At 35.6% G+C, this 25598-nt stretch overlaps 2 protein-coding genes across 4 annotated transcripts in view; both read right to left on the reverse strand.

The window, feature by feature from the left end:
• Window positions 1-25598, reverse strand: part of LOC127514848 (CD209 antigen-like protein E) — a 78900-nt gene that overhangs the window by 37736 nt on the left and 15566 nt on the right. The window contains exons 4-5 of one of the 3 annotated variants that reach the window (XM_051898270.1): window positions 11285-11385; window positions 10357-10915 (exon numbers count right to left, since the gene is read on the reverse strand). The exons of 1 other annotated variant lie outside the window; for it this stretch is intronic. In XM_051898270.1, coding sequence (XP_051754230.1) covers window positions 10780-10915; window positions 11285-11385 — 237 coding nt within the window. In that variant the 3' untranslated portion in view covers window positions 10357-10779. Of the gene's footprint in view, window positions 1-2508; window positions 3096-10356; window positions 10916-11284; window positions 11386-25598 lie in introns of those variants that run through there. One more of the 3 variants, XR_007930751.1, reaches the window with a different exon arrangement.
• Window positions 21884-25598, reverse strand: part of LOC127514139 (CD209 antigen-like protein C) — a 51577-nt gene continuing 47862 nt past the window's right edge. Inside the window, exon 4 of the transcript XR_007930711.1 lies at window positions 21884-21970. The gene's annotated coding sequence lies outside the window, so the exon portion shown is untranslated. The remainder of the gene's footprint in view (window positions 21971-25598) is intronic.

Below are 25598 nucleotides of genomic sequence, written 5' to 3' on the forward strand. Positions count from 1 at the left end.
TTGAACATTCAAGAACATGTTATCAGCTTCAGAAACCAACAAGAGGAATCGGGGGACAGGTCTATGGAAATGGTCAATTTAACAAACAAAACAAAGCGCACTAAAGTCTCTGGAATCACTAAACAGAAAGTGAGGCTTCGGGTGAATTCCAATTATAACATTCTTACTTTTCTGTAAAGATTTAATGATCTTCAAAACTCATATGTAACAAAAACTATGTAATCTTTTGAAGGTATTCTTTGATGATAAACCCCTTGTGTAATATTTTATTTGTGTATTTAATTTCTTTTTTTTTTTTCTTTTTTAATGTTTCTTTAGGTTTATGTTGTTTATTTATTCTTTGTTTGCTGTTATTTGGACTCCTTGGAATTCTTTGTCTTATTGAGGCTTGTTTGACATTTTGTGTGTTCTTTCGAGCAATAATAATAATAATAATAATAATAATAATAATAAATAATTTCCAATAAGAAGTGCATTATCATCTCCAAACAAACTGCTGTGGGTTTATGGTGGTTTTTAACAATTTTATTCAAAAAGATATCAATACAACTCAAAAGCAGTTTCACATACACTTAGTTTAAGAATAGCTGAGTGAATCAGGGCAATCTAGGGCACTTTAGACCATATTCTGTAATTTATTGTGATTGTCACCTCAACTCTTCAGACAAACAAATGAGATGCACGATAACAGCTAGAAATAGATCTGCTTGTGATGGAGCAAGACATCAGGTGTTTGGTGTGCCACATTAGCCACTGTACTAGATTACCCCCGTGAGAAACAGGATGCTGTGAGTTTATTACAGGAATAAGAAAATAATGACGATTTTACATTTCCTTTAATCTGAATATCGACTTTGTATATTATAAAAAATTATGAAATAAAATTAATATCAAGTGGTTTCAATAAAATGAAAGTAGTGGATTATTTTAAAAAGCAGGAACCTCAATTATAAGTTTTGTGACCACAGTAAGAATGATTCCATAAGATAACAGTAAAAGCATAACAAGGACGAACTCTATTTCTCACAAATTGCTTTTTTCTCATTGAACATGGAGCATCATTCCAGCTGGTCAGGTCTGAAGAAGAAAAAAAAAGACTTCAGTTCAACACAGTCCTCCCCCCCAAACTGGTCATTTGGTTCACCCCTGGACCAAAACCTGAAGAAAATATAACAGATCTCAGTTATTTCTATTACCCAAAAGTTCATTCAGCAACCAAGAAATGATATTACATTTACTTTATGCAGATGCTTTTAAACAAAGTGGCAAATAAGTAACAAGAATCAAAAAAGAAAAGCATCACAATCAATTCATGAAACAACAAACTCACAGTTCCGCAATGAAAAAAACTGAAGAAGCACAGAAACTAGAGCAGAATGAAACATAGTGTGGCCCAGAAGATGTAATAATTTAATTTAATTTCAAGGAGATTTTTTTTATTTTTTTTTTTTTATAGGAAGAGTCTTATATAGTTGTGATGCTTCAATGCATGTGGAATGTTTTAAAATGTTTTCTGAAGGTTGTGATGGTCTTATTTTTAAAATACTCAAAAAAAAAATAAAAAATTGCTAGGTTATTTTTTCAACCCAAACAACGGTTGGGTCATTTTTTATAGTCATATTTTTCAGTTTGTGTAGTTTTGCAGTTGAGTTATAAATATTTAGCATTTTCGCTGTTTTCATCCTCTTCAGGACAGAGCAGTTCACGGCAGCGCTGTATTGGTGTATTTCTTCTGTGAAATACAGTTTCGTGTACGTTTTATTTAATCTATAAAATAGTTGCTGTGCTGTAAATCCATTAATTTTATGCAAAGTGACATACAGGGATGCGATGTGAGTCACCTAAATGAGTGTCGCATCGGTCTTTTCGCATGATGGAAATCCCTGATGCCTTGCATAAAAAAGAAATGATTTTATTCGTAAAAATACTGAATCTAAACACTTTGGATTTTTAAAAATATGTTCTCAGAACTCAGCACTGTGTGTTTATGAGCAGGTTATGGAGTCAGTCACAGCATATACTGGTTGATTACACTTTAATTAGTTTTAAATGTTTAATTATTTACTTCTATAATGTTTGTTAAACATTTAAATGTAGGTAACATTGTATAAAAACAATGGTATAAAATGCTGTAAATGCTGTATGTACTATACTATAGTATTATTGTAAAAATAAATTAATAAAATCAACCCATTATGCAGGGTTAATTAAACAACCCAACTTGCTGGATAAGATTAGCCCAACATGTGCTCAGTCCTATATACAAACAACCCATTGGTTGTTTTTAGAGTGTGAGAAATCCTTAGTGATTTTCTGTGAGTGTTTTGTCACTTACCCTTGTTTCAGTGTTGAATTATCCACCCATTTCATGTTGCCCTCGTTCTCAATGTCAGACAAACCAATCCACGCACTTTCCTTGACTAATGAAGATATGTGTCTCGGTGTGTGAATAAAAACAGGAATAAGTGTGATTCTCTCATTCATGAACAGACTCTCACACAAACTCACCTGTTTCTCTTCAGTGTTGATAATGACCAGATCAGCTCCTCGATCCCTGCAGTACTGCCTGCTCTCAGACCAGCTCTTCCTCTCACTGGATATGAACAAATCATCTGGACCCCACAGATATCCTAATAGAAACTGAACTTTTTAATACTGTATACATTAAAAAATAAATAAATAAAAAAAAATTTAAAAAAGCTCACAAACTGATTTGTACTAACCTTCTTTACAACCTTTTATCTTCACTTCATCACTCAAAGACGTGACTTTGCTTTCTAACTCCAGTTTCTTCTGATTCAAAGCATCGACACTTCCCTGTAACTGGCTTTTCTCAGCAGTGAGATCTTTGACTCTGGTCTCCAGTTGCAGGTTCTTCTGACTGAAACTTTTCTTCAGTTGGTCTTTTTCAGTCATTAGATCAGTGTAATTGTGCTGTAAGCTGTTGATGGTCTGATTGAACTCTTCAGCTGTGTTCTTGTAACTCTTGAACAGAGATTCTCTCTCTGCTGTGATGGAGATGTGCTGCACTATGATGGAGACCAGCAGAACAACACAAATGAGCCCGAGACACACTGTCATCAACACCAAACACCTACTTCCTCCTGACAAACAGAGAGAAAACACACAAATATCAATTAACGACAATACACTTCATATCATAATGTTACCAGAACTTGTTGAAAAATTAAATAGAAAAATAATTCTGTGTTTATACATTTAATATAAAAGAAGAAACGTTGATACATTGCTCCTAGAAAACCATTATTTAAATTTTATTAAACACTTCACAAACACAACATTATCTCTGCTTCAAAGTAAACGTTCTGCTTACTTTGCTTTCGAGCTTTTGCTTCAGTCTGGCGGCGAGGTCTCTGTGTTGGAGGTCCTGATCTGTTATAATTATTTCTGCATACACAAAAGGTCCCTTATTCCATTATTTGCTCTAACTTAGTGTTACAGTACAGTATGTGTTCACAGAGGAGGTCTTTAAAATGTGTGTCGTGTTTTTAAACAGTGCTAAACCTACACAGGAAGTGGTTTCATTAGTGCAGATAAATATAGATTTCATTCCCACATTGAAGCTCTCTGTAAACTCACAATATAACTGCATGTTTATTACACATTAATGTAGTCAGAGCAGATTTTCTTTTTCTCCAAATTCTTTTCCATGATCATGTTTGCAGCTACAAAAGCCAATGAAAGGAATCTGTGGCTGGTAAAACACCCTAAAACGGGCATAACTGGACCAGTGTATTGATGACAATTACCTGGAAGGTAATTGGGTGACAATATAAGACAAGATAAGTATATAGCCATTTACTCAGTATTTATGTAGGTTTTAGCCATGTGTTCACTAAGATTGAATAAATAAATGAACACCCCTTTAACTTTGAGTTGAGATCTGAATGATTATAAGCTCAGAAGATCATACTTTCAGGTCAGATGGGGCTCTAGAAGGTCTGATGAGACGAGATGAGACTCTGGAATGTTAGCGGAGACGTGACCTGACCCTGGACGATCAGCGGAGATGTGACGTGACTCTGGACGATTAACTGTGACTTGACTGGGCTCACGAAGATCAACTGTGACTGGACTTGGCTTAGGAAGATCCACTGTGACTTGACTTGGCTCAGAAAGATCAACTTTGACTTGATTTGGTGTTGTGGTGGCCGCCATTTTGTGAGTGGGTTCTAGCGCAGCCACCATTAAAGGCACTGGAGTTATGTCGCATTCCTCCGCGACCCCCACAGTGAAAAGAGAGCCAGTTAGCATTAGAGCAAAATCCAAAAATTCAATAAGTGATCCTCGAGGACCATGCATGATTAAATAATCTTGCAGTGGTGTGTTTAATCCATGACAGAAGAAATCAATGAGAACAAAGTCAGGCAAGTCAGATGAATGTGCAATGTCCAGAAACTTTTGGATGTGGTCCTCGAGGGTACAATTACCTTGATGTAGGTGGACAAGACGTGTTGCTGGATCCATGTTGTGGCTGGAAACGCTCATAAAAGCCGCTGGATCTTGGGGGCTGAGTATTCTGTAATAGAGTGGAACAGGACAACGGAGTGGGAGAGCCACGTGCAGCCTTTATTAAAATGAGTGTAGTCGTACATGCAGAAGTCAAACACCAGCAAACAGATCCAAGAGGGCAAGGCAATAGAGTAATCCAAAACACAGGCTATGGTCAAGGCAGGCAGCAAACGATCATCAAACAAAGAAACAGTCCAGGGTCAAAAACACAGGCGGAGGGCAGACCAGGGAACATGGAGACAAGGTCAAACAAAGGCTAAACAACACTCAGCAATGAGTGTGTGTGTGAGTGCAGCTTATAAAGGGTCATTGATGGGAAACAGGTGTGAGTGCATGATTGGTTTCTAGGTGAGGGATTGTGGGAAATGTAGTCCAGAGTGAAGTGAATGTGTGTGTGCACTGAAAAAGTCTTAATGTAGAAACAGAGACCTCTGGTGGGGAGTGGAAGGAGACAGCAGTGGGCGGAAACGTGACAATAATAGTGATAGAGACTCAAACATGCAAGGTCACATCATATTTAAAGTTTATTTACAGCTTATTTATATTACATATGATCTGTATATATTAATATTCATTAAAACTAAATGCTTAATAATTGCTAAACTAAAATTGCTTGTGTGTAATGAATTAATAATAATATATAAAAATTATATAAATCATATATAAATCATAAAAAGTAATTATCATGAAAGCCAGACAATTTCATTGTTAAATATTTCTTTACTATATAGTGACCTTTAATTTGGAGGAAGAGAAACTGGGGGAGTGACTTTATTGTGTTGGATGTGTCAGTGTCAGTTTGCTCACATCTGATTGGCCCAATTTCGGTTTGAGATCTCTGAACCAGAACATAACCTGCCCCGGAGCAGGTTAGCCGTGGTTGTAAGTTACTATAGTGATGAACACCGCTAAAAGCCAAGTCACTTTCATGATACCTAAAACCCAGGATTGGCGCAAACTAATCTGAAACTTACCTGGCTATCCAGCTAATCCGGCTTCATGGTACAGGATCCCTGTGTTATATCTTAACACACCTGTGTGTCTAGTTAAGGACAACACATTTTGTGTTACTTTTAACTCAACCAGTGTGTTATTCTTCTTAACACAGGCATAAAATATTAAAATATTTAACACACTAATGTGTGTGTGTGTGTGTGTGTGTGAGAGAGAGAGAGAGAAAGAGAGAGAGAGAAACAACACTGTGTCCAACACAAAATGTGTTAACTATCATCCAATCACACTGCTGCTCATGCCTCTTTCTTCATTGGTGGATGACTTAACACGCGAGTTAAACACGTGTTAAAAACAACACAACCTGTGTTATATCTTAACACACTCCTGTGTATAGTTAAGGACAACACATTTTGTGTTACTTTTAACTCAAACAGTGTGTTATTGTTCTTACACTGTAAAATAGTTTTTGAAGCTTTTTGAAGAATACGAAAGTGTGGTTTTGGCGGAACCATTTACAAGGCGATCATTTGTTTATATAAAGCATATACATTTAATTTTTTTTCGAAAATAACCAATCGTTTCACTAGATAAGACCCTTATTCCTTGTCTGGTATCGTTTAAAGCCCTTTGAAGCTGCACTGAAACTGTAATTTTGACCTTCAACCATTTGGAGGCCATTGAAGTCCACTATAAGGAGAATAATCCTTATTTGGATATAATCATTATTTGGATATTCTTATTTTGTACGTTTTTCCCCTCTAATTATGTAATAATTAGTCGTTTTTTCTTGCAGGTTACATCAAATTCACTGCCCTTTGGACAGCTCGACCTTTTACTGTGGCACTGAAATTATCAGGTAAATACCACACTCACAAAAGGGAAAAAAAATAAAAAATCGATTAACTCAAATCTCAAACATCGTCAAAACACATCGTATGAACTGTAAATACAATTATAAATGTCCATATGATGTCAATGAACTCAAGTTTCAAGAGTGAACTAAAGTTGTGCTGAAGTGGAAGAAAGTGCAGAAAATAAAAGGGAGAAGAATTTTACTTTTAGTATTTTTTATGGGATGTTCCTTTAATTGTGGTTGATGTCATGACTATGTTTGTGGAAGAGATGTGTCTCATTTTTATAATCTCTAAAATAAACAGTGACATCTGTGTTACACCTGCCAGCTGGAGTGCCCATGATAACCACCAGAGGGCACTCTCCAGTCATTCTTCCACCACACGGGCCTGGCCCTTTGTCCCTTCTCCGATTCTGCCTCCGTGCTGCTTCCCTCCTGAATTTATGTGACTGTCTGCTCCTTAAAAGATTAGTTCACTTTAAAATTGAAATTACCCCAAGCTTTACTCACCCTCAAACCATCCTAGGTGTACATGACTTTCTTCTTTCTGATGAACACAATCTGAGTTATATTAATAAATATCCTGATGCATGGAAGCTATATAATGGCAGCGAATGGGGGCAACGAATATAAAGTTTAAGAAAGTGCATCCATCCATCATAAACGTACTCCACACGACTCCGGTAGGTTAATAAAGGCCTTCTGAAGCGAAGTGATGCATTTGTGTAAAAAAAATATCCATATTTAACAAGTTATAAAGTAAAATATCTAGCTTCCGCCAGACCACCTTGGGGTAATTTCATTTTAAAGTGAACTAATCCTTTAAGGGGCGGGCTATGTCACGCGTGCCAGCTGGAGTGCCTATGATAGCCACCAGAGGGCACTCCTCCTGTCTCCTTTACCATTTTATGAACTACATTTCCCATAACCCTTTCCCTGGACTCATCATGTGCTTCCACCTGATTACTTCCACCTGTTTATCATTGTCTTGTTTATGTTTTCCTGTTTAAACCCTGCCTGTGTCTCAATGTGCATACTATCCATCCTAAATAGTATGTGACATTAGTAATATTCAATACTATTTAGGGCAGATAGGGTGGATAGTATGCACATTGGGATGCAGGGCCTGTATGTTCATTCACTCGTTGTGAAGTCTTGTATTTGTGTTATACTGAAATTCTGAATGATATACTGGTTTCCTGTGTCTTGGTCTCTGATTCACTGGGCGTTGTCCTGGATTACCCTGTTTGCCTGTGTTTCTTGGTTCTTGTTTTATGTTTGGATTGTTTGCCCATTGTTTGCCCTTTGCCTGTTGTATGGATTATGATTCTGGATTAATAAATGGCTGCATTTGGATCTTCAATCTGTGTGTGTCAGAGCAGTTCATAACACTGTGTATTAATAGGCTTGTTGGACTTGAAGCAGCGCTGCACAGACCAATCTGTGTATGACATCAAAGTACAGCGAGAGCGATTAGAGAGCAGACGGCTCCATAAGCTTTTAAAATTGATCTTGTGGTACTTTGATGTCATACACTGATCAGTCTGTGCAGCGCTGCTTCAAGTCCAACAACCCAGATAGCAACATTGTGTTGGCCCAGACCTGGCCCACATCTGGCACATGTGGCATGATGATCTGGCCCACGTGCTGCAATGAATTACGGTCCTTGTGTGGGCCGCTTCTGTTTGCCAGATCTGAGCCACAAGCAAGCCACAACAATGCCACGCGTCAGCCAAGAGCAAAGAAATAAACCTAAACTGGACCTTATCTGAGCCACAAAATCTGTGTATATTATGGTGACTTCAAATGAAAGGGGTTTGAAGTCACCATTATGGTGACTTCAAATGAAACACATTAGAGTTAAACCCCTGTTAATTCTCAATAACAACTTTTGTAGATGTCTACCATAAATAAAGTCAATCTGGTTAGTAATAAGTGAAGCTGGTAATGCTGTTTGTGGAGTTGTTTAATCCTCCTCTGTTGAGATCTTGAGAGATTTAATGTCTTTCATCTTCAGCTGATTTCATCTAAGGCTGTGGCTGAATTCAGTTGTAGTTCTTGTGTTTCTGTCTCTTTTTCTGTTCTCTTCTTTCCTTCTGTGATTCTGCTTGTTAACAGGCTTATTAAGGCTGGGATGACTCCATATTTAATATACACAGATTTTGTGGCTCAGATAAGGTCTAGTTTAGGTTTATTTCTTTGCTCTTGGCTGACATGTGGCATTGTTGTGGCTTGCTTATGGCTCAGATCTGGCAAACAGAAGCGGCCCACACAAGGACCGTAATTCATTGCAGCACGTGGGCCAGATCATCATGCCACATGTGCCAGATGTGGGCCGGATCTGGGCAGACACAATGTTGCTATCTGGGAAGCCTATCGAAAGACTTTTTTTTTAAATGTCAGAAAAAAATTGACCAATCATATTGTCCCTCTAAATGGGTGAGTCTTGCTATCGCATTCCGCACGCTGTGAGGAACACCATCGGAATAAAAAACACTGTTAGCTAGTACTATTTGCTATGGAAACTGCAAGCATATTAATGAGGAGCAAGTTATTGCTAATTTCTTATCCATGCCAATTTTCAAGAGTAACATTTAAAGAAAAGGAAGACACCAGAGCTTAATTTGGTGCAGAAAGCCAAAGCTTTTGAAAGCATTTCAACCACAGCAATTATAAGAGATACCCATGAATGACAGCATTAACCAAGAAGCTAAAGCTTAATGCTGGAATTGTTTGCTGTTTGGGTAAGTTATTTAAAATCAAATAGGTTACGTCACTGATTTTATTGGCTGCTGCTGCCACTGTGTTATATGTTAAGCTTTAGTTGAGAAAACAGTTAATTTGCAGAATTACTTTTCACTCTGTAAATTTACTAACTTAGCGACCATGAACGTGCTGTAATTCTGCATAATTGTTACATTTTCCCCAAATCATTAGTTTAATATGGTCTGTTACATCCATTGAATTGGCTGCTGTGCCAGTCTAATGATATGATTTATTACCAACATATGCGGAAGTGTCTGTCAATAATGTGTTTCATTTCACACTGGCCTATCATACTACTGTGTTTCTGTACTGTACATTCACCCACATGTTATCAGCTTCAGAAACCAACAAGAGGAATCTGTGATCACTCAAATAGATTCAAACACCCTTAAACAGGCCAAACTGGACCTTTGTATTGATGATGCAGGAAACAGCAGCAAGTGCCCTGAATCTGATGTTTCTGTTCCTCAGTCTGATAAACCTGCTCTCTGCTGCGCCCTGCTGGACCTTCCCCTTACACAAAGAAAATATATTTCCCTATATGAATGATCAATATATGAAATGATTTAACAGTATATTTGAAAATATACAGAATAATATATTGTGTTAATATATTACAATATATTTAATAATATATAAGGAATTGCTACTTTTCGTATATATTGAAAAATATGTGACAATATATTTACTAATATCATAATGTATGCAATTTATATTCAGTAATAGACCTACACTTCATTACATATAGATGTACATGTGTATAATTATATTGCATATTTATTCATGCAGTATAAACACATATGTATAGAAATATATTTCTTATATTTTATAATTATTTACATTATAATTTTTTTAATATTTTCAAGCTAGTTAACAAAAGCACAAGCACACCTTCATGTACTGCAAGTATTTTCAAAGAGACTATCGTTGTGCTAAAGAATGCACAACCATTACTTTTTTTAAAAATAAATTATAGTCTTAAAGTTGTTCGGCCGATCATCAACCTAACCTCAGACTCTACTCTTCATCACAATGGTGACCCCAAAAACTCACACATACTAGAAAAACTTTTAAATTCCAAAATAATAGAACATCAAACACTAACATATATCCCTCTATATTAATACTGAGCAAAACACACAAAATAACGCTTAATTTTACATTTACTCTCCTTTAATATATCTGTGATTTTGCAAAAAAAAAAAAAAAAAAAAAAAATGTGAATATGAAATAAAAACAAAATGCTGTGATAATATAAATTGACCATTTTATTAAAACAGGACGCAGTTCAAGAGCAGTTTCACAGACACTCAATATCAGAATAATAGGATGAATCAGAGCAATCTGGGACACTTTAGACTTCTGTAATTTACTGTGATTTTTACCTCAACACTTCAGACCAACAAATGAGGCTCATGATAACAGTTAGAATAAGATCATATTGACATAGAGCTGCTTGTGATGGAGCAAGACATGAACACATCAGAGGTTTGGTGTCTCAGATCACCCTAATTCACATCATGAGAAACAGGATAAAAGCAATGAGAAAATAATGACAATTTTACATTTTCCCTCTAACAAATTAATATGAACATCAGAAGGCAGAAATGATAAATTCATAATAAAAAGATTCCATAAAATAATAGAAGCAAAAGCACAAGACTAGATAAAATTTAATTCTCACAAATCCCCTTTCTCTTCTCAGAGCATGGCAGATCATTCCAGTTGTTCATGGGCTCTACTTGAGGATTCATTTCAATACAGTCCTCAGCTCCACCATCGTTATTCGGCTCACCTTTGAACCAAAACCTGAATAAAATGTGCCAGTTTTCACTCCAAATGTTCAATGAAAGTTCTTATCTATTCAACACCTTATAAATGAGAAGCTTAACAAGTTAGGGTCATTCATCATATAACAGAGTAAACAATATTCACAGCACCACAATAGCAGAGTAGCTCAGAAGTTAAAGTGCAGTAAAGTAAAAGAGAGAACAGTTTATCCATAGAATATATTTATGGGAAGTGTTTATTTATTTATTTTTTGTGGATGATGCCATAATTGTGTTTGTGGAAGAGCTGTGTCTGATTTATGAAGATTGTGATAATCTAAATTTAAATGTGAATAAAAAGGACTTAAATGCATCCACAGTAGTTTTCTGTGAGTGTTTTGTCACTTACCCTTGTTTCAGTGGTGAATTATCCACCCATTTCATGTTGCCCTCGTTCTCAATGTCAGACAAACCAATCCACATTCTCTCCTTGAATGAAGATATGAGTCTCTGTGTGTGAATAAAAACAGGAATAAGTGTGATTCTCTCATTCATGAACAGACTCTCACACAAACTCACCTGCTTCACTTCAGTGTTGATAATGACCAGATCAGCTCCTCGATCCCTGCAGTACTGCCTGCTCTCAGACCAGCTCTTCAACTTGCTGGGTATGAAAAACCCACCATTTCCTTTCAATAAACACAAACACTTTGCTTATTATTTGTGTTGCAAAGTGGACATAAACATAAAAATCCATTTGCACAAACCTTGTTCATTTAACTTCCTCAGTTCAGTCTGTAACTCCAGATTCTTCTGACTCAGAGAGTTGAAACTGTTCTTCAGTTGGTCTTTTTCAGTCATTAGATCAGTGTAATTGTGCTGTAAGCTGTTGATGGTCTGATTGAACTCTTCAACTGTGTTCTTGTAACTCTTGAACAGAGATTCTCTCTCTGCTGTGATGGAGATGTGCTGCAGTATGATGGAGACCAGCAGAACAACACAAATGATCCCGAGACACACTGTCATCAACACCAAACATCTATTTCCTCCTGACAATCTTTAGATAATGGTGTAAATAGAGCTTTTACCGGATATTTATAAGATAAACATTGCTATACAGTAAAATATCCAAAGAACATTGAAAAAGTACAAATAATTGCATGTTAATAAATTAAAAATAAAAGCAGAAACTGACATATTGTCCTTAGAAAATTTTTTGAACTTGTACGTGACACTTCCTCAAACATTAGCGACATCAAACTTCTGCGACACTGTTTCTACTTTAAAGTAATTTTCAGCTTACTGCGCTTTTCATCTTTCCCCTCATCCTGGCTGAGATTCAGTGTTCGAGGTCCAGTTGTGTCCTCAATATCTCTGCATTTAATATTTTGATAAATGTCCTCTAAATCCATTATTAGCTGTGTCTGACAGTGCGTCTTCACAAGATGAGGTGTGGTCTTTAGAATGAATGGTATTTTTACAATGGTGTTAAACTTACACAGGAAGTGGTTTCATATCACACTGGCCTTAAACAAGAACAAAGACTTGCAGTCCAACTTAAAAACTCTCTACAGACCCATATGACTCTGTTTGCATATTGAACATTCAAGCACATGTTATCAGCTTCAGAATCCAACAAGAGGAATCTGTGATCACTCAAATGGACTCAAACACCCTTAAACAGGCCAAACTGGACCTTTGTATTGATGATGCAGGAAACAGCAGCAAGTGCCCTGAATCTGATGTTTCTGTTCCTCTCTGATTATTTCAGTGTGATAAACCTGCTCTCTGCTGCGCCCTGCTGGACTGGAGGAAATATATCCATATGCAGTGGAATAAAACAGATTTGCAGAATTAAAAATGAAATAAAAACAAAATGTTGTGATAATGTCAATTGACCATTTTATTAAAACAGAAAGCAATTCAAAAGCAGTTTTGCAGACAATATCAGAATAATAGGGTGAATCAGGGCAATCTGGGATGGGGCCATTTACACTACACTACACTAAACTTTTTATGTGTTTTGGCCGTTCATTTACATGACAACTGCGTTTGAGGGCAAGAAAATGTAAACTTTTGAAAACGGGTTTCAAAGTGCACTTTTTTGAAAACATTAACATTATCGTCTCCCTGTAAACTACAAAAAGCGCATGTGTATTACGTGTTTAGTCTATAGGTACATAGTGTTTCTTTACAAAGTGACATTGCCAACTGCTGGCCTGGCAGCAGAATACAGTGATTTTAGTTGTTTTTTTTTTTTTTTTGGATCAGTGTCAACGGGGATCATTTTGACAACATTGTCGTCTGTACAAAGAAAAACTTTTTTGTTTTTTGTACATCATTGTCATGTAATTTACAGTTAGACTTATGTACTTTACTGTGATTTTCATCTCATTACTTTAGACCAACAAATGAGTAGCATTATAACATCTAGAATAATATCATATTAATATAGAGCTGCTTGTGATGGAGAAAGACTTGAACATGTCAGATGCAAAGTGCAGAATTTCACATGAAAGCAGTTTATAGATAGTAAATAAACTGACAGTTTTAAAAGACAGGAATCTTAATAATTAATTATGTGAACAAAATAAAATGAAATCCAAAAGATAATACAAGTAAAAGCATGGCAGGAATGAATGAAACCTATTTCTCACAAATACATTTTTTTCCAATCTGAGCACGGGTAATTATTCCAGTAAAATAAGAATGTTAGGGGATAATGTTTTATCAATGGTATCGCTAAACATGTTTTAGAGAATGTTATCCTACCTTTTAGGAGAAACTTCTGTTAACATAAACTAGGGTGGGGTGACCTCACATTGTGACCATAGTATGAGCACACAGTGAGAGTGTTGTGAGGTTAACCTTTTAGATCTCTGTGACCTCACATTGTGACCACATGATGAGATCACTGTGAGTTCAAATTGTTGACTGGGCAGCTATTTTACTTATAAAGTTTTAGTGGGACGTTTCCCAGCAGGCACTGGAATCCAACGTTGTTCAGATTTCAAATTTTGGTTGAAAGTTAAAATCGTGTTGAAGTCAAGCTCCTTCGCAATTAAGCAACTCCAAAAACCGCATTAGCAGCTTCAATTATTACAGACAAGATGTACTTTATTTTTGTCATATGTGTACAGAAGTTCTTATTGACATTAAAAGAGGTTTAGATGTTGAAGTTTGTTTAAAAGTAATAGTTTCGTTTGGTCACCACTATGGTGATCAGTATTTACTTTAGTTGGGCTCTTTGGCCTTGACTTTTTGATTTTAGTTTTTCTTTGGCTGCTGTAACTGTTTGTTATAGCAAGAACAGCAAGAGAAAATGTGATCAAGTATGTTGACTACTTTTTGATAATAAAGATGTTATCATAATTTAGCTGTCTGATTTTACTCAGTCTAATCTTTGATACCAATTTCACATGGTCATAAAAATCCTGGGATTCTACAGCATGAGATCCAGCAGCAGTTTAATAAGAAGATCTGAAGAGATCATTAAAAAAAAAAAAAAAAAAAAAAAAAAAAAAAAAAATTCTGCACAATAAGTTTTAAACCCCTTCACAGAAACAAACACAAACCTCAAGAATCCGCATATGAATCTCAGTGCTTCATGCCGCAATGCATTCTGGGTGCATCATACAAAACTCATCAGTGGATGTTAGCTCAGGTTTGTTACATAATATTAACAGATACAACTTTTGATTTTAAAGGGTTAGTTCACCCAAAAATAAAATTTCTGTCATTAAGTACTCAACCTCATGTCGTTCCAAACCCGTAAGATCTTCGTTCATCTTCAGAACACAAATTAAGATATTTTTAATAAAAAACCAAGCGCTTTCTGACTGACGGCAATTTAATTACCACTTTCAAGGTCCAGAAAAGTAGTAAAGACATTGTTAAAACAGTTGACGTGACTGCAGTGGTTCAACCTTAATGTTACGAAGCGACGAGAATACTTTTTGTGTGCAAAAACAAAACAAAAGTAATGACTTTATTCAACTAGAGATGCACCGGTACTGAATTTCTCTGCCGATACCAATAGCCGATTATTCAGAATGATATCGGCCGATACCGATACTTTGGTTTTTCTTAAGAAAAAAAAAAATCTCTCCCAAATAATGTTGCAAACTATACAGGGAAACCTCTCATATGGTACACTACAATATTAGAGGTTACAACCAACAGCAGAGGTATTATATTCAGCTGCTGTTTATTTTCAGATATAATGATTACACTCAAATAAAAACTGAAATGTATAAAACTTATCAAACTTATAAAACTTATAAGTATCACATAAGGTAGTTTTCATAAGCACTTGTCTTCATGGCAAATTTGCACAAACATATAATTAACAGTACATAAGCTCCTCTCTAGTGTTTTTTTATTTTTTATATGTAGATAGCTAAGGAACTGTGAACATTGGAAAACATTCCTGAGGTAAAAGTGACATGATGTGACATATTGTTCACAAGCTTTTATTTATTAATGTCTTTCCACAGTTGAAACACAAATAAAGTGATTACATGAGATATGATACATTCTGGTAAGTTGTACAATATATTTCAACATACCTTTGATGTTCATTCATGTTTTTCGAGATAACTATTGAAGAGGAAGAAAAGACTTGCGCTCCAAGCTGCCGCCTGAACTGAGGCATTACAGCGATCTGACACGTCACATTTAAGAGCATCAAAACGCCATTTATTGTTTGAATTTCATGATAAAATGGACAGAATTTGAAAACTGAAACTTTAATTCTTATCAGAAGTAATAAAGCACAAATCTTTTTGCGATTATTGGATGGGAGGCTCTACAAATAATATTTGATGTAGGAAAAAAAAAGCAGACCTGGCAACCCTGGCTTGAACTAGGGGTGATTCATAGGGTCAAATTGAGCCTGCTTTAACGTCACTATTTTTAAACTGTTAATGCGTTAAAATTCAACACAAGAGTTCAGCGCTTCCAGGTTCTACACCAGAACGCCGACCCAGTATTGGCCGGTTCCTTATTTTTGTTTAGTTTTTGTGCACAAAAAGTATTCTCAATGCATCATAAAATTAAGGATGAACCACTGCAGTCATGTGGACTATTTTAACGATGTCTTTAGTACCTTTCTGGACCTTGAAAGTGGTGATTATATTGCCTTCTATGGAGGGGTCAGAGAGCTCTCGGATTTCATCAAAAATATCTTAATTTGTGTTCTGAAGTTGAACAAAGGTCTTACCAGTGTGGAATGACATGTGGTTGAGTACTTAATGACAGAAATTTCATTTTTGGGTGAACTAACCCTTTAATATTGTATTAGTAGGGTAGAGTGGGGGAAAACGCCCCCCTTAAGGAAAATGTGACATTACAGTGAAACAAAACATAAATGTGACTAGAATTGCCATCCCAGTTTTGAGTGACTATGGCAGGAGTTATTCACCAAATATTAAAATTGCTCAGCCTTCATAATTAATTAGTATTTTGACTGAAAATACTTTTGTACAAAGGGGGCGTTTTGCCCCAGCGGTGGGGTAAAACGCCCCCCAAGGTGGGGTAAAATGCCCCCTTTCTTACCAACCAGTTTGCTTCATAGATCAACAGCAAAATGAACAGACTAGTTTTTAATCTCTAAAAGTAAAAGGCAAGTAATGTATCAACATGTATCAACATTTCTTTTATATGTCCGCATCTATATGGAGAGAAAAAATATATATATGAGGTTGAGATTTCTACACTAGGCCTTTATGGGGTTGATAATTGATGTATTTGTTCACCACTATCACCAAGACAAACAGAAAACCCTAAAAAAATATTAAACTTATAAATTTGTATATTTATGTAGTGAAATATATTCAATAAATGCATTAAAAGCCACTATGTTTTATCATTGGGTCACCTAACCACCTTCCATCAGTGAGCTAACTGTGCTATCAAGCTAGCCTAATGCTCACTTGAGGTAATTTTTTTATTTTGTTCAAATATTTTGATTTTACCACCTAGTTATACTGCATTAAGTGTAAAACAAAGGATTTGATAGACAGAAATATGTTATTATAGTAATTATGATCGCCTCTGGGGGGCGTTTTACCCCACAAGCTATGACTTTTTAAAAAAATGTTTAAAATATAATTATATTCCTTATAAATAACATATCCTCTCAAACTACAGACTTCACTATTAATCTATCATACATCACTGTGATATCCTGCAGAACAATATTCTCTTAAACACTTGTTTACTAATATCTGAAAATTATAGCGCTTACTATGTAATCCTCTTCTCTTCAAATACGTCGCTGGTGTCAGCTTCTCCAAGGAGATTTGTTTATCCCCGTTGTCAAACGTAGTGCATAGCAACAGTGAAAATGTATCTTGACTCCCTTTAGTGGTTATTTTGGGCAAAACAGGTGGGGGGCGTTTTACCCCACTCTACCCTAAATGTTGAAATATACATTAACTAAGATTAATAAATGCTTTAGAACTATTTTTCAATGTTAGCTCATGTGAATTAATGTAGTTAAAGGGGTCATGACATGAGAAATCAAATTTGCCTTAATCTTTAGACATATACGAGGTGTTTGTACTATTAAAACATCCTGCAAGTTTCAGAGCTTAAAACATCCTTCTCATTATAAACAAAACATTCATTTAATCAAGCTCCAAAAACAACTCGTTTTGATACTGTGGATTGACGAGTTTATGGACACTGAATATGTTTTTTTGAGGGAAATGTGACGTTACGTGATATCTTGTTGACAAGCTGTTTTGACATCTTTGAAGCATGGCTGAAGCACTGAATGAGCGATTACATGACACAGGATTTATTTCAGTAAATTGTCCTGTATCTATTTACATACTTTTTGGTATTCATTCATGCTTATTTCTCTCTGTAGCCCATAACTGGTATTGAAGATGGAGGAAGAGATGATTCGTTCACGTGCGCTGCGCGCTGGCGCTTCACTTGATCTGAGGCGCGCCACATGATCTGTCACCGCGTTAAAGAGCACCAAAACGGTACTTGTTTGAATTTCATAACAAGACGGACAGAATTTGAAATCTGAGACTTTCTTTCTTATCAAAAGTAACAAAGCACAAAGCTTATTGCGATTTAATGGATGGGAGGTGCGCTACAATGTTGTGTTCATTTATCAGCTGTAAACAGGCTAGAGATTCTTGGGATATAAGAATCGATATCGGTTTGTAAAAATGTTAATATTAATATATATTAAAATTTTTACCCAGCTCTACTATTCAATGACATTAGCCAATCATAACAGTGTCAGTTTACTGACAAGTCAGAGCTGCCCCTTAAAAAAGGATAATTTTAGACCATTGAATCTCTTAATTTGCTACCGAATGAATTGATGGAAATTCAGGATTCTGTAACAACACGCACAATGGCAGCGACCCGGAATCGTTTAGCAGAATGAATGAATTACAAACGATACTGGACGATAAACGGCAGCCACCTGCCTCTTTGATCTGACCGCCATTACCACATTTCAAATGCAGCAGATCTGTGTTACACAAATACACTCTCACTATATAACATGCATAATGTGTATTGAGTGTTAATGGGTTTTCTTGTCTACATTCACTTTCTCTTTCATATCTGTATCCCTGCTTATTCCAATTCAACAGTAATAGTTTAATCATGTAATCAGTCAACAAGTAAAATCATAATAATTTCAATAAAAATATATTATATATTAATAAAAAAAAGAAGAATTTTTTTTATTGTGATATAAAAAATTATTTGCGAGTTATAAATTCCAAACTGGGAGATATATACTCACAATTGTGAGAAAGGTCAGAATTGTGAAATAAAAATGTTATAGGTTTAAATGTTATATATGGAAAAATGTTATAGGTTTAAATATTATTTCATGCTGTAACTGTAGGGCTAATATATTATGCCCCCTATGAATTGCATATGTGAATAAAATAAATTAGACCTATTGTGTATTTGAGGTCCACACGTGTCAAGTCTTTGTGTTTAACATTTTGATAAATGTTATCTAACTCCATTTTTCGTCTTCACAGATGAGGGGTGTTGTTTAGAAATATGTAAGTGTTTTTAAAACAGTACTAAACCTACACAGGAAGTGATTTTCTCTGTATAACGAATGGGTTACAGAATCATATGATGAAGAAGTGGTAACAGATGATGTAATCACTAGAGAATTTTTTCTTCTTCTTTGAAGCATAAGGATCAGCATGCTTTATACAGTCGCATACAAATGAAAACCATGACAGTAAAGTTTTAACAAACTTTGGTCCGATTGCAGATCTGTCAAATAAAGAGCATCAAACTCTTTAACAGGTCTCTCTCTCTCTCTCTGCTGTGATGGTGATGCTTTCTGGGCCTGTCGAAATACCCACTCTTGTGGTCTTGGCCACTTGAGAGCGTGTGCACGTCACAGGAAGTATCACTAGAAATGTTACGTTCTCAGAACGTCCCCACTGGTGTCAAGGACGTTGCCTAGTAACACTCCCAGACCGTTCCGAGATGGTCATGATGTGTAGTTCTTTTAAGGGTTGGGGGACGTTATTTGTCGGACCTTCGCAGAACATTCAGGATGTTCTCTGACCATTTAGGGAACCATATTTTATTTAGAAATTTGATGTTCTCATAGTGTTCTCAAAATGTCCTTGATTTGAAAATTAGAGCTAAATTGACTAACATAAGCGGCTATTCAAACAAAAACTATAAAATTAAGGTAAGATATCCCAATCTATTTTCTAATTTTTCTTACAAAAAAAGCACTTTACAGATATTTCCTGGATTATTATTATGAAACCTTTTCTGTATAATGCAAATATCTTGCAGTTAGTCATTAGCTGACAACAGAATATTGGTGAATATCTGGAATATGTCTTTATCATGGATTATTGTGATTTTACTCAGAAATTACTACAAACTGAAGTAATAAAAATGTGAATATTTGATCTAATACACCTTAAAGAGATAGTTCACCCAAAAATGAAAATTTGATGTTTATCTGCTTACCCCCAGGGCCTCACTAACCGGATGCTGAACGGAGTTGGACATAGTGGTGTTTTAGAGGTAAAAAATGATATAAATACTGTTCGGTTTCTCGCACAAACCGATCGTTTCGTGTCTTAGGACATCAGTGTGTCGTCACAAGCCGGAGGGTTTAATTTGGATTTGTCTGTCATGTTTATTTGACTCTTATAGATGGAGTTCCCATTGACATGCATTAATCGACTGACAGACCTCAACGGTTGGAGTTAAAAATCATCACTTGTGTTCTACTGAAGAAACAAAGTCACCTACATCTTGGATGCCCTGGGGGTAAGCAGATAAACATCAAATTTTCGTTTTTGGGTGAACTATTCCTTTAACATTTAATTTTTAATACATTTATTCCTACAACCTGCTCAGAGCTTGGTTGAAATTTGAACTCACACAACATAATGTTCATCAGGTTACTCTGAAGTGAACATTACAATCAAGCCCATCTGAGTTCAAAATGTGCATCACAGGTATCAAGTGTTCATATATATATATATATATATATATATATATATATATATATATATATATATATATTTATATATTATATATAAATAATGAAGTTCATCATCATAAGCAGAAGTCACTGTTGTGAGGTTCTCAGCAGTTTTGCAGGACCCATGGAGACCAAATGTTTACAAAATTGACCGAAAATGTCCTTAAAATCAAACAAGTAAATAGTGTCCCACCAGTGGAGAACCATGTCCAAAAACAGGATATTGAAGATAAAAATGGATAAAACTTTTTTTTTATTTTTTTATTTTTATCTACAGGACAGGTTTGAGGTAAAATAATGTGTAGCTTTTATTTATTAATGTTTAATTCTGGAATTACATTAGTGTCAAAAGTAATGTTTAAAATTAAAACATAAAAATATCAATTAATTGGTAGAAAGTCACTTGAGCCTCACTTGTGACCTTATGTTTCTGTTCCTCTCTAATCACTTCAGTTTGATAAACCTGCTCTCTGCTGCACCCTGCTGGACTGGAGGAAATCTATCCATATATAGTGCAATAAAATCCATAATGAAATATGAAATAATAACAAAAATGAAATAAAAATAATGAAATAAATGGTTTTTAAATGCCATTTTATTCAAAGAGAAGGCAAATCAACACAAAAAAAGTTTCACAGACACTAAATATCAGAGTAATAGGAGTGAATTATTCCATCAAATGAGATGCATGAAAACAGACCACTGTAAATTGTAATGTAGAGATGCATTTTCATTTTCTGTAAAGCTGCTTTGAAACAATATGTATTGTGAAAAACGCTATACAAATAAATGTGAATTCAACTGAATATTGACATAGAGCAGCTTGTGATGGAGCAACACATGAATACATCAGAGGTTTGGTGTCCCAGATCATTTTCAAATTGTGAGAAACTGGATGTTGCGAGTTTATTATAGCAATAAAAATAATGACACTTTTACATTTCCTTTCATCTGAAAATCAGCTTGTGATTTTGTATATTACAGAAAAGTATAAAATAAAATTGTTTATATAACAGTTTATGCATAGCAGACTATAAAAGGCAGGCACCTCTATCAGAAATTCAGCATTCACAATAAGAATGATTCTATAAAATAAAAGAAGTAAAACCACAGCAAGACTGGATGAACCCTATTTCTCACAAACGCCTTTTCTCTTCTCAGAGCATGGCAGATCATTCCAGTTGTTCAGGTTAAAAGATGTACAAGAAGATATAATTTCAACACAGTTCTCCTTTCCATGTTCATCATTCGGCTCACCTTCGTTCCAAAACCTAAATAACACATTCATTTTTTTTTTTTAAGATGCTTTTGATTTTACTTATAGGAAGTATAATTTATTGTGGTTGTTGTCATGATTGTGTTTGTAGAAAATATGTTTCCAGCTGTTTTCTTGTTGGCTTGGGTCTCATTTTTATAATGAGAGTACAAAAAACAACTATCTAAATCCACAGTGATTGTCTGTGAGTGTTTTGTCACTTACCCTTGTTTCATTGTTGAATTATCCACCCATTTCATGTTGCCCTCCTTCTCAATGTCAGTCAAACCAATCCACACTCTCTCCTTGAATGAAGATATGAGTCTCTGTGTGTGAATAAAAACAGGAATAAGTGTGATTCCTCTCATTCATGATCAGACACTCACACAAACTCACCTGTTTCTCTTCAGTGTTGATAATGACCAGATCAGCTCCTCGATCCCTGCAGTACTGCCTGCTCTCAGACCAGCTTCTCTTCTTATTGGAGATTAACAAGCCATCTAATCTGCACAGACATCCTAACAGAAACACTTTTTTTTTTAAAGCTGTGTACATGAAAGATAAATAAAACTAGGAAAACAAAAAATGGATACTAACCTTCTTTAAAAGCTTTTGTCTCCAGTTTCTCACTCAAAGATGTGACTTTGGTCTCCAGCTCCAGTTTCTTCTGACTCAGAGAGTTGAAGTTGTTCTTAAGTTGGTCTTTTTCAGTCATTAGATCAGTGTAATTGTCCTGTAAGCTGTTGATGGTCTGATTAAACTCTTCAGCTGTGTTCTTGTAACTCTTGAACAGAGATTCTCTCTCTGCTGTGATGAAGATGTGCTGCAGTATGATGGAGACCAGCAGAAGAACACAAATGAGCCCGAGACACACTGTCATCAACACCAAACATCTATTTCCTCCTGACAAACAGAGAGAAAACACACAAATATCAGTGTATACCCTTCATATTATAAGAAATTAAGTATCAAATCAACCTTTTTTTCACTAATCTACCTTTGTCTTATTGTGCTTTCATATTCCTTTACAAGACAAACATTGCTGTATAGTAAAATATCTAAAGATGAACATATTGAAAAAGTAAATGAAATGAAAACATTAAATATACAAGCAGAAACATTGACATATTGTTCTTAGAATTTTTTTTTTTTTTAACTTGTACGTGACACTTCCTCAAACATTAGTGGCACCAATGACAATACCATCTGCGACACCATTTCTACTATAAAGAAATTTTCTGCTTACTGCGCTTTTGATCTTTTCCTTCATCCTGGCTGTGATTCAGTGTTCGAGGTCCAGTTGTGTCCTCAATATCTCTGCGTTCAACATTTTGATAAATGTCCTCTAAATCCATTATTAGCTGTGTCTGACATGAGGTGTGGTCTTAAGAATGGTGAGCAGTGTTTGTACATTAGTTTTAAACCTTCACAGGAAGTGGTTTCTTTCATAATGACCTTAAACAAGAATAAAGACTTGCAGACCAACTCAAAAACTCTCTGCAGACTCATATGACTAGTTTGTGTATTGAACATTCAAGCACATGTTATCAGCTTCAAAAGCCAACAAGAGGAATCTTTGACCACTGAAATGGACTCAAACACCCATAAACAGGCCAAACTTTGTATTGATGATGCAGGAAACAGCAGAAAGTGCCCTGAATCTGATGTTTTGAGACATATCCAGCAGCAGGCCCGCAGCATTAGCAGTTTCAGAACCACAGTTTCACAACCGGAAGTAGTTTTGCTACCCATACACATAATTTTCTTTTGTTAAATATAAGCTGTTTTCACATGAATTTTGATCGAATTGATGACTACAATATTTAACAACAATATTTTTAAACAAAGTCACTTTTCTGTTCATATAATATGCATAAGATATCATGATGTACAATGAGCAAAATTTTAAAACATATTGATCATGCATAATGTCAGTGAATGGATAAAACACAGTAGTTTATTTCAAGGATATAGGCTACAACTATACACAGTTTTTATTTAAAAAATACAAAGTGTAACATGTTGTAAAATGTTTCCCATGACGTTGGACCAGCAGAAGAACATAAATGAGCCCGAGAAACACTGTCATCAACACCAAACACCGGTGTTCAAGAATTTATCAAGAAATTTAGAAACAGTATGATGAAACAGTATGATGAAGACAAGCAGAAAAACACAAATGAGACCAAGATACACTGTCATCAACACCAAAACCTACTTCCTCCTGACAAACAGGACGAAAATAATCAACCTTCAAATCAACTTCAAATCAACCTTTTAATCTACCTTTGTATTTAGATAATGCTATAGACAGTTCTTACAGTATATTCTTTTACAAGGCAATGCTAATATACGGTAAAATATCTGAAGATGAACATATTGAATGTTCATGTTAATACATTAAATATAAAAGCAGAAACAATGACATTGTCGATATTGTCAAATATTTGAAACTTCCTCCAACATTAGTGACAACATCTCTAATTTAAAGTAATTTACTGCTTACTGCGCTTTTCATCTTTTCCTCCATTCTGGCCGTTACTCTGTGTTTGAGGTTTCAGTTGTGTCCTCAATATCGCTGCGTTCAACATTTTAATAAACAGTGTCTCATTTGATATTTTGCACTTATGGCGGGCAGTATGTCTTCACAGATGAGCTGTGATCTTCAGAATGAAGACACTGGCCTTCAAAAAGAATAAAGACTTGCAGTCCAACTTAAAAACTCTCTGCAGACTCACATGTGTTTGTTTAATGTACATTCAACATGTTATCAGCTTCAGAAGCCAACAAGAGGAATCTGTGATAACTGTCATAATCATCCGCTGGAGTGCCCTTGTTAGCCACCAGAGGGAACTCCACCCTGGAGTTTTTGATTGCCTCACTATATCGGACTCCATCTCCCATAATCCTTTGTCCCGGACTCATCACTGATCATTGCACACAGCTGTCTTCACTCATGTTGTTATGCCCATTCCAGGCAACCCGTAACTCATATTTTTCCAACCTTCTACCTGTGAAAGTAACATAAAATAAAAGGTATAACAGCTTCTCTTGCATTATGCTCCGTTTTTCCTCCTCCGTTTCCCTCAAATAAGCAAGGAGTAAGCACCTTTGGTGATAGAAATAATTGTAAATGAGCATAAGCCCCTTACGGTCCGCCATGCTGGTTTGTTTACACTCAGGCAGTTTGACGTGACTTGCCTCGAACGCTACAAAGTTGTGATTTGAAGTCATGACTTACGGGCTCAAAAACCTGCCTGGAACACAGCATTAGTTTCTGCCTATTTATACCCGGTTTGTTTCAGTCATTATCATCAAGGTTTTGTATTTGTTACTTGCACCTCCAAGTGCACTGTCTGGTTTTTGTTTTCTTGTTTTATGGACTGGTTTCATGTGTTTTGACTCTTGCCTGGCTTTGTAGGCCTACTACGATTCTGGACATCCCAATTGGGAAGATAACATAATAGGAGGTGTGTGCTGAGGCTCCGCCTTTTTCCACGTGGATTTTTTTTTTTTTCTGACACATTTCATCTGTTGAGTTCGTAAGATCTCCACGGGGGAAAACATGAAGACACTGGATAGCCGCTTTATAGTACACAATGAAGTTGTGTTTCTGATGAAATGAGGCACTAACACTGTTTTTGATACTGTAAATCTGCTTTTAAGCAATCTATTGAATAAAGTGCTATATAAATAAACGTGACGTGACTGAATGCTAATTTGCAGAGCTTGTGCTAACATACCAATGTTGTTATGATCAGACACTTTTCTTATGCTTGCTGTTTAAAAAAATGCTTGCTGTTCTCATTTTTGTTGTGTTTATTTTGTTACTGAGAAAAAAGTGCACAGCACATATTTACATATTCATCTAAACATCGCTCTCAGCAGTGTGGGCGGTGTCAGATGTTTGATTACAGTAACCTATCGCTGCTCACGTATTTCGAACTTCGTTTT

Source organism: Ctenopharyngodon idella, chromosome 1, assembly GCF_019924925.1.
Source record: "Ctenopharyngodon idella isolate HZGC_01 chromosome 1, HZGC01, whole genome shotgun sequence".
NCBI lineage: Eukaryota > Metazoa > Chordata > Actinopteri > Cypriniformes > Xenocyprididae > Ctenopharyngodon > Ctenopharyngodon idella.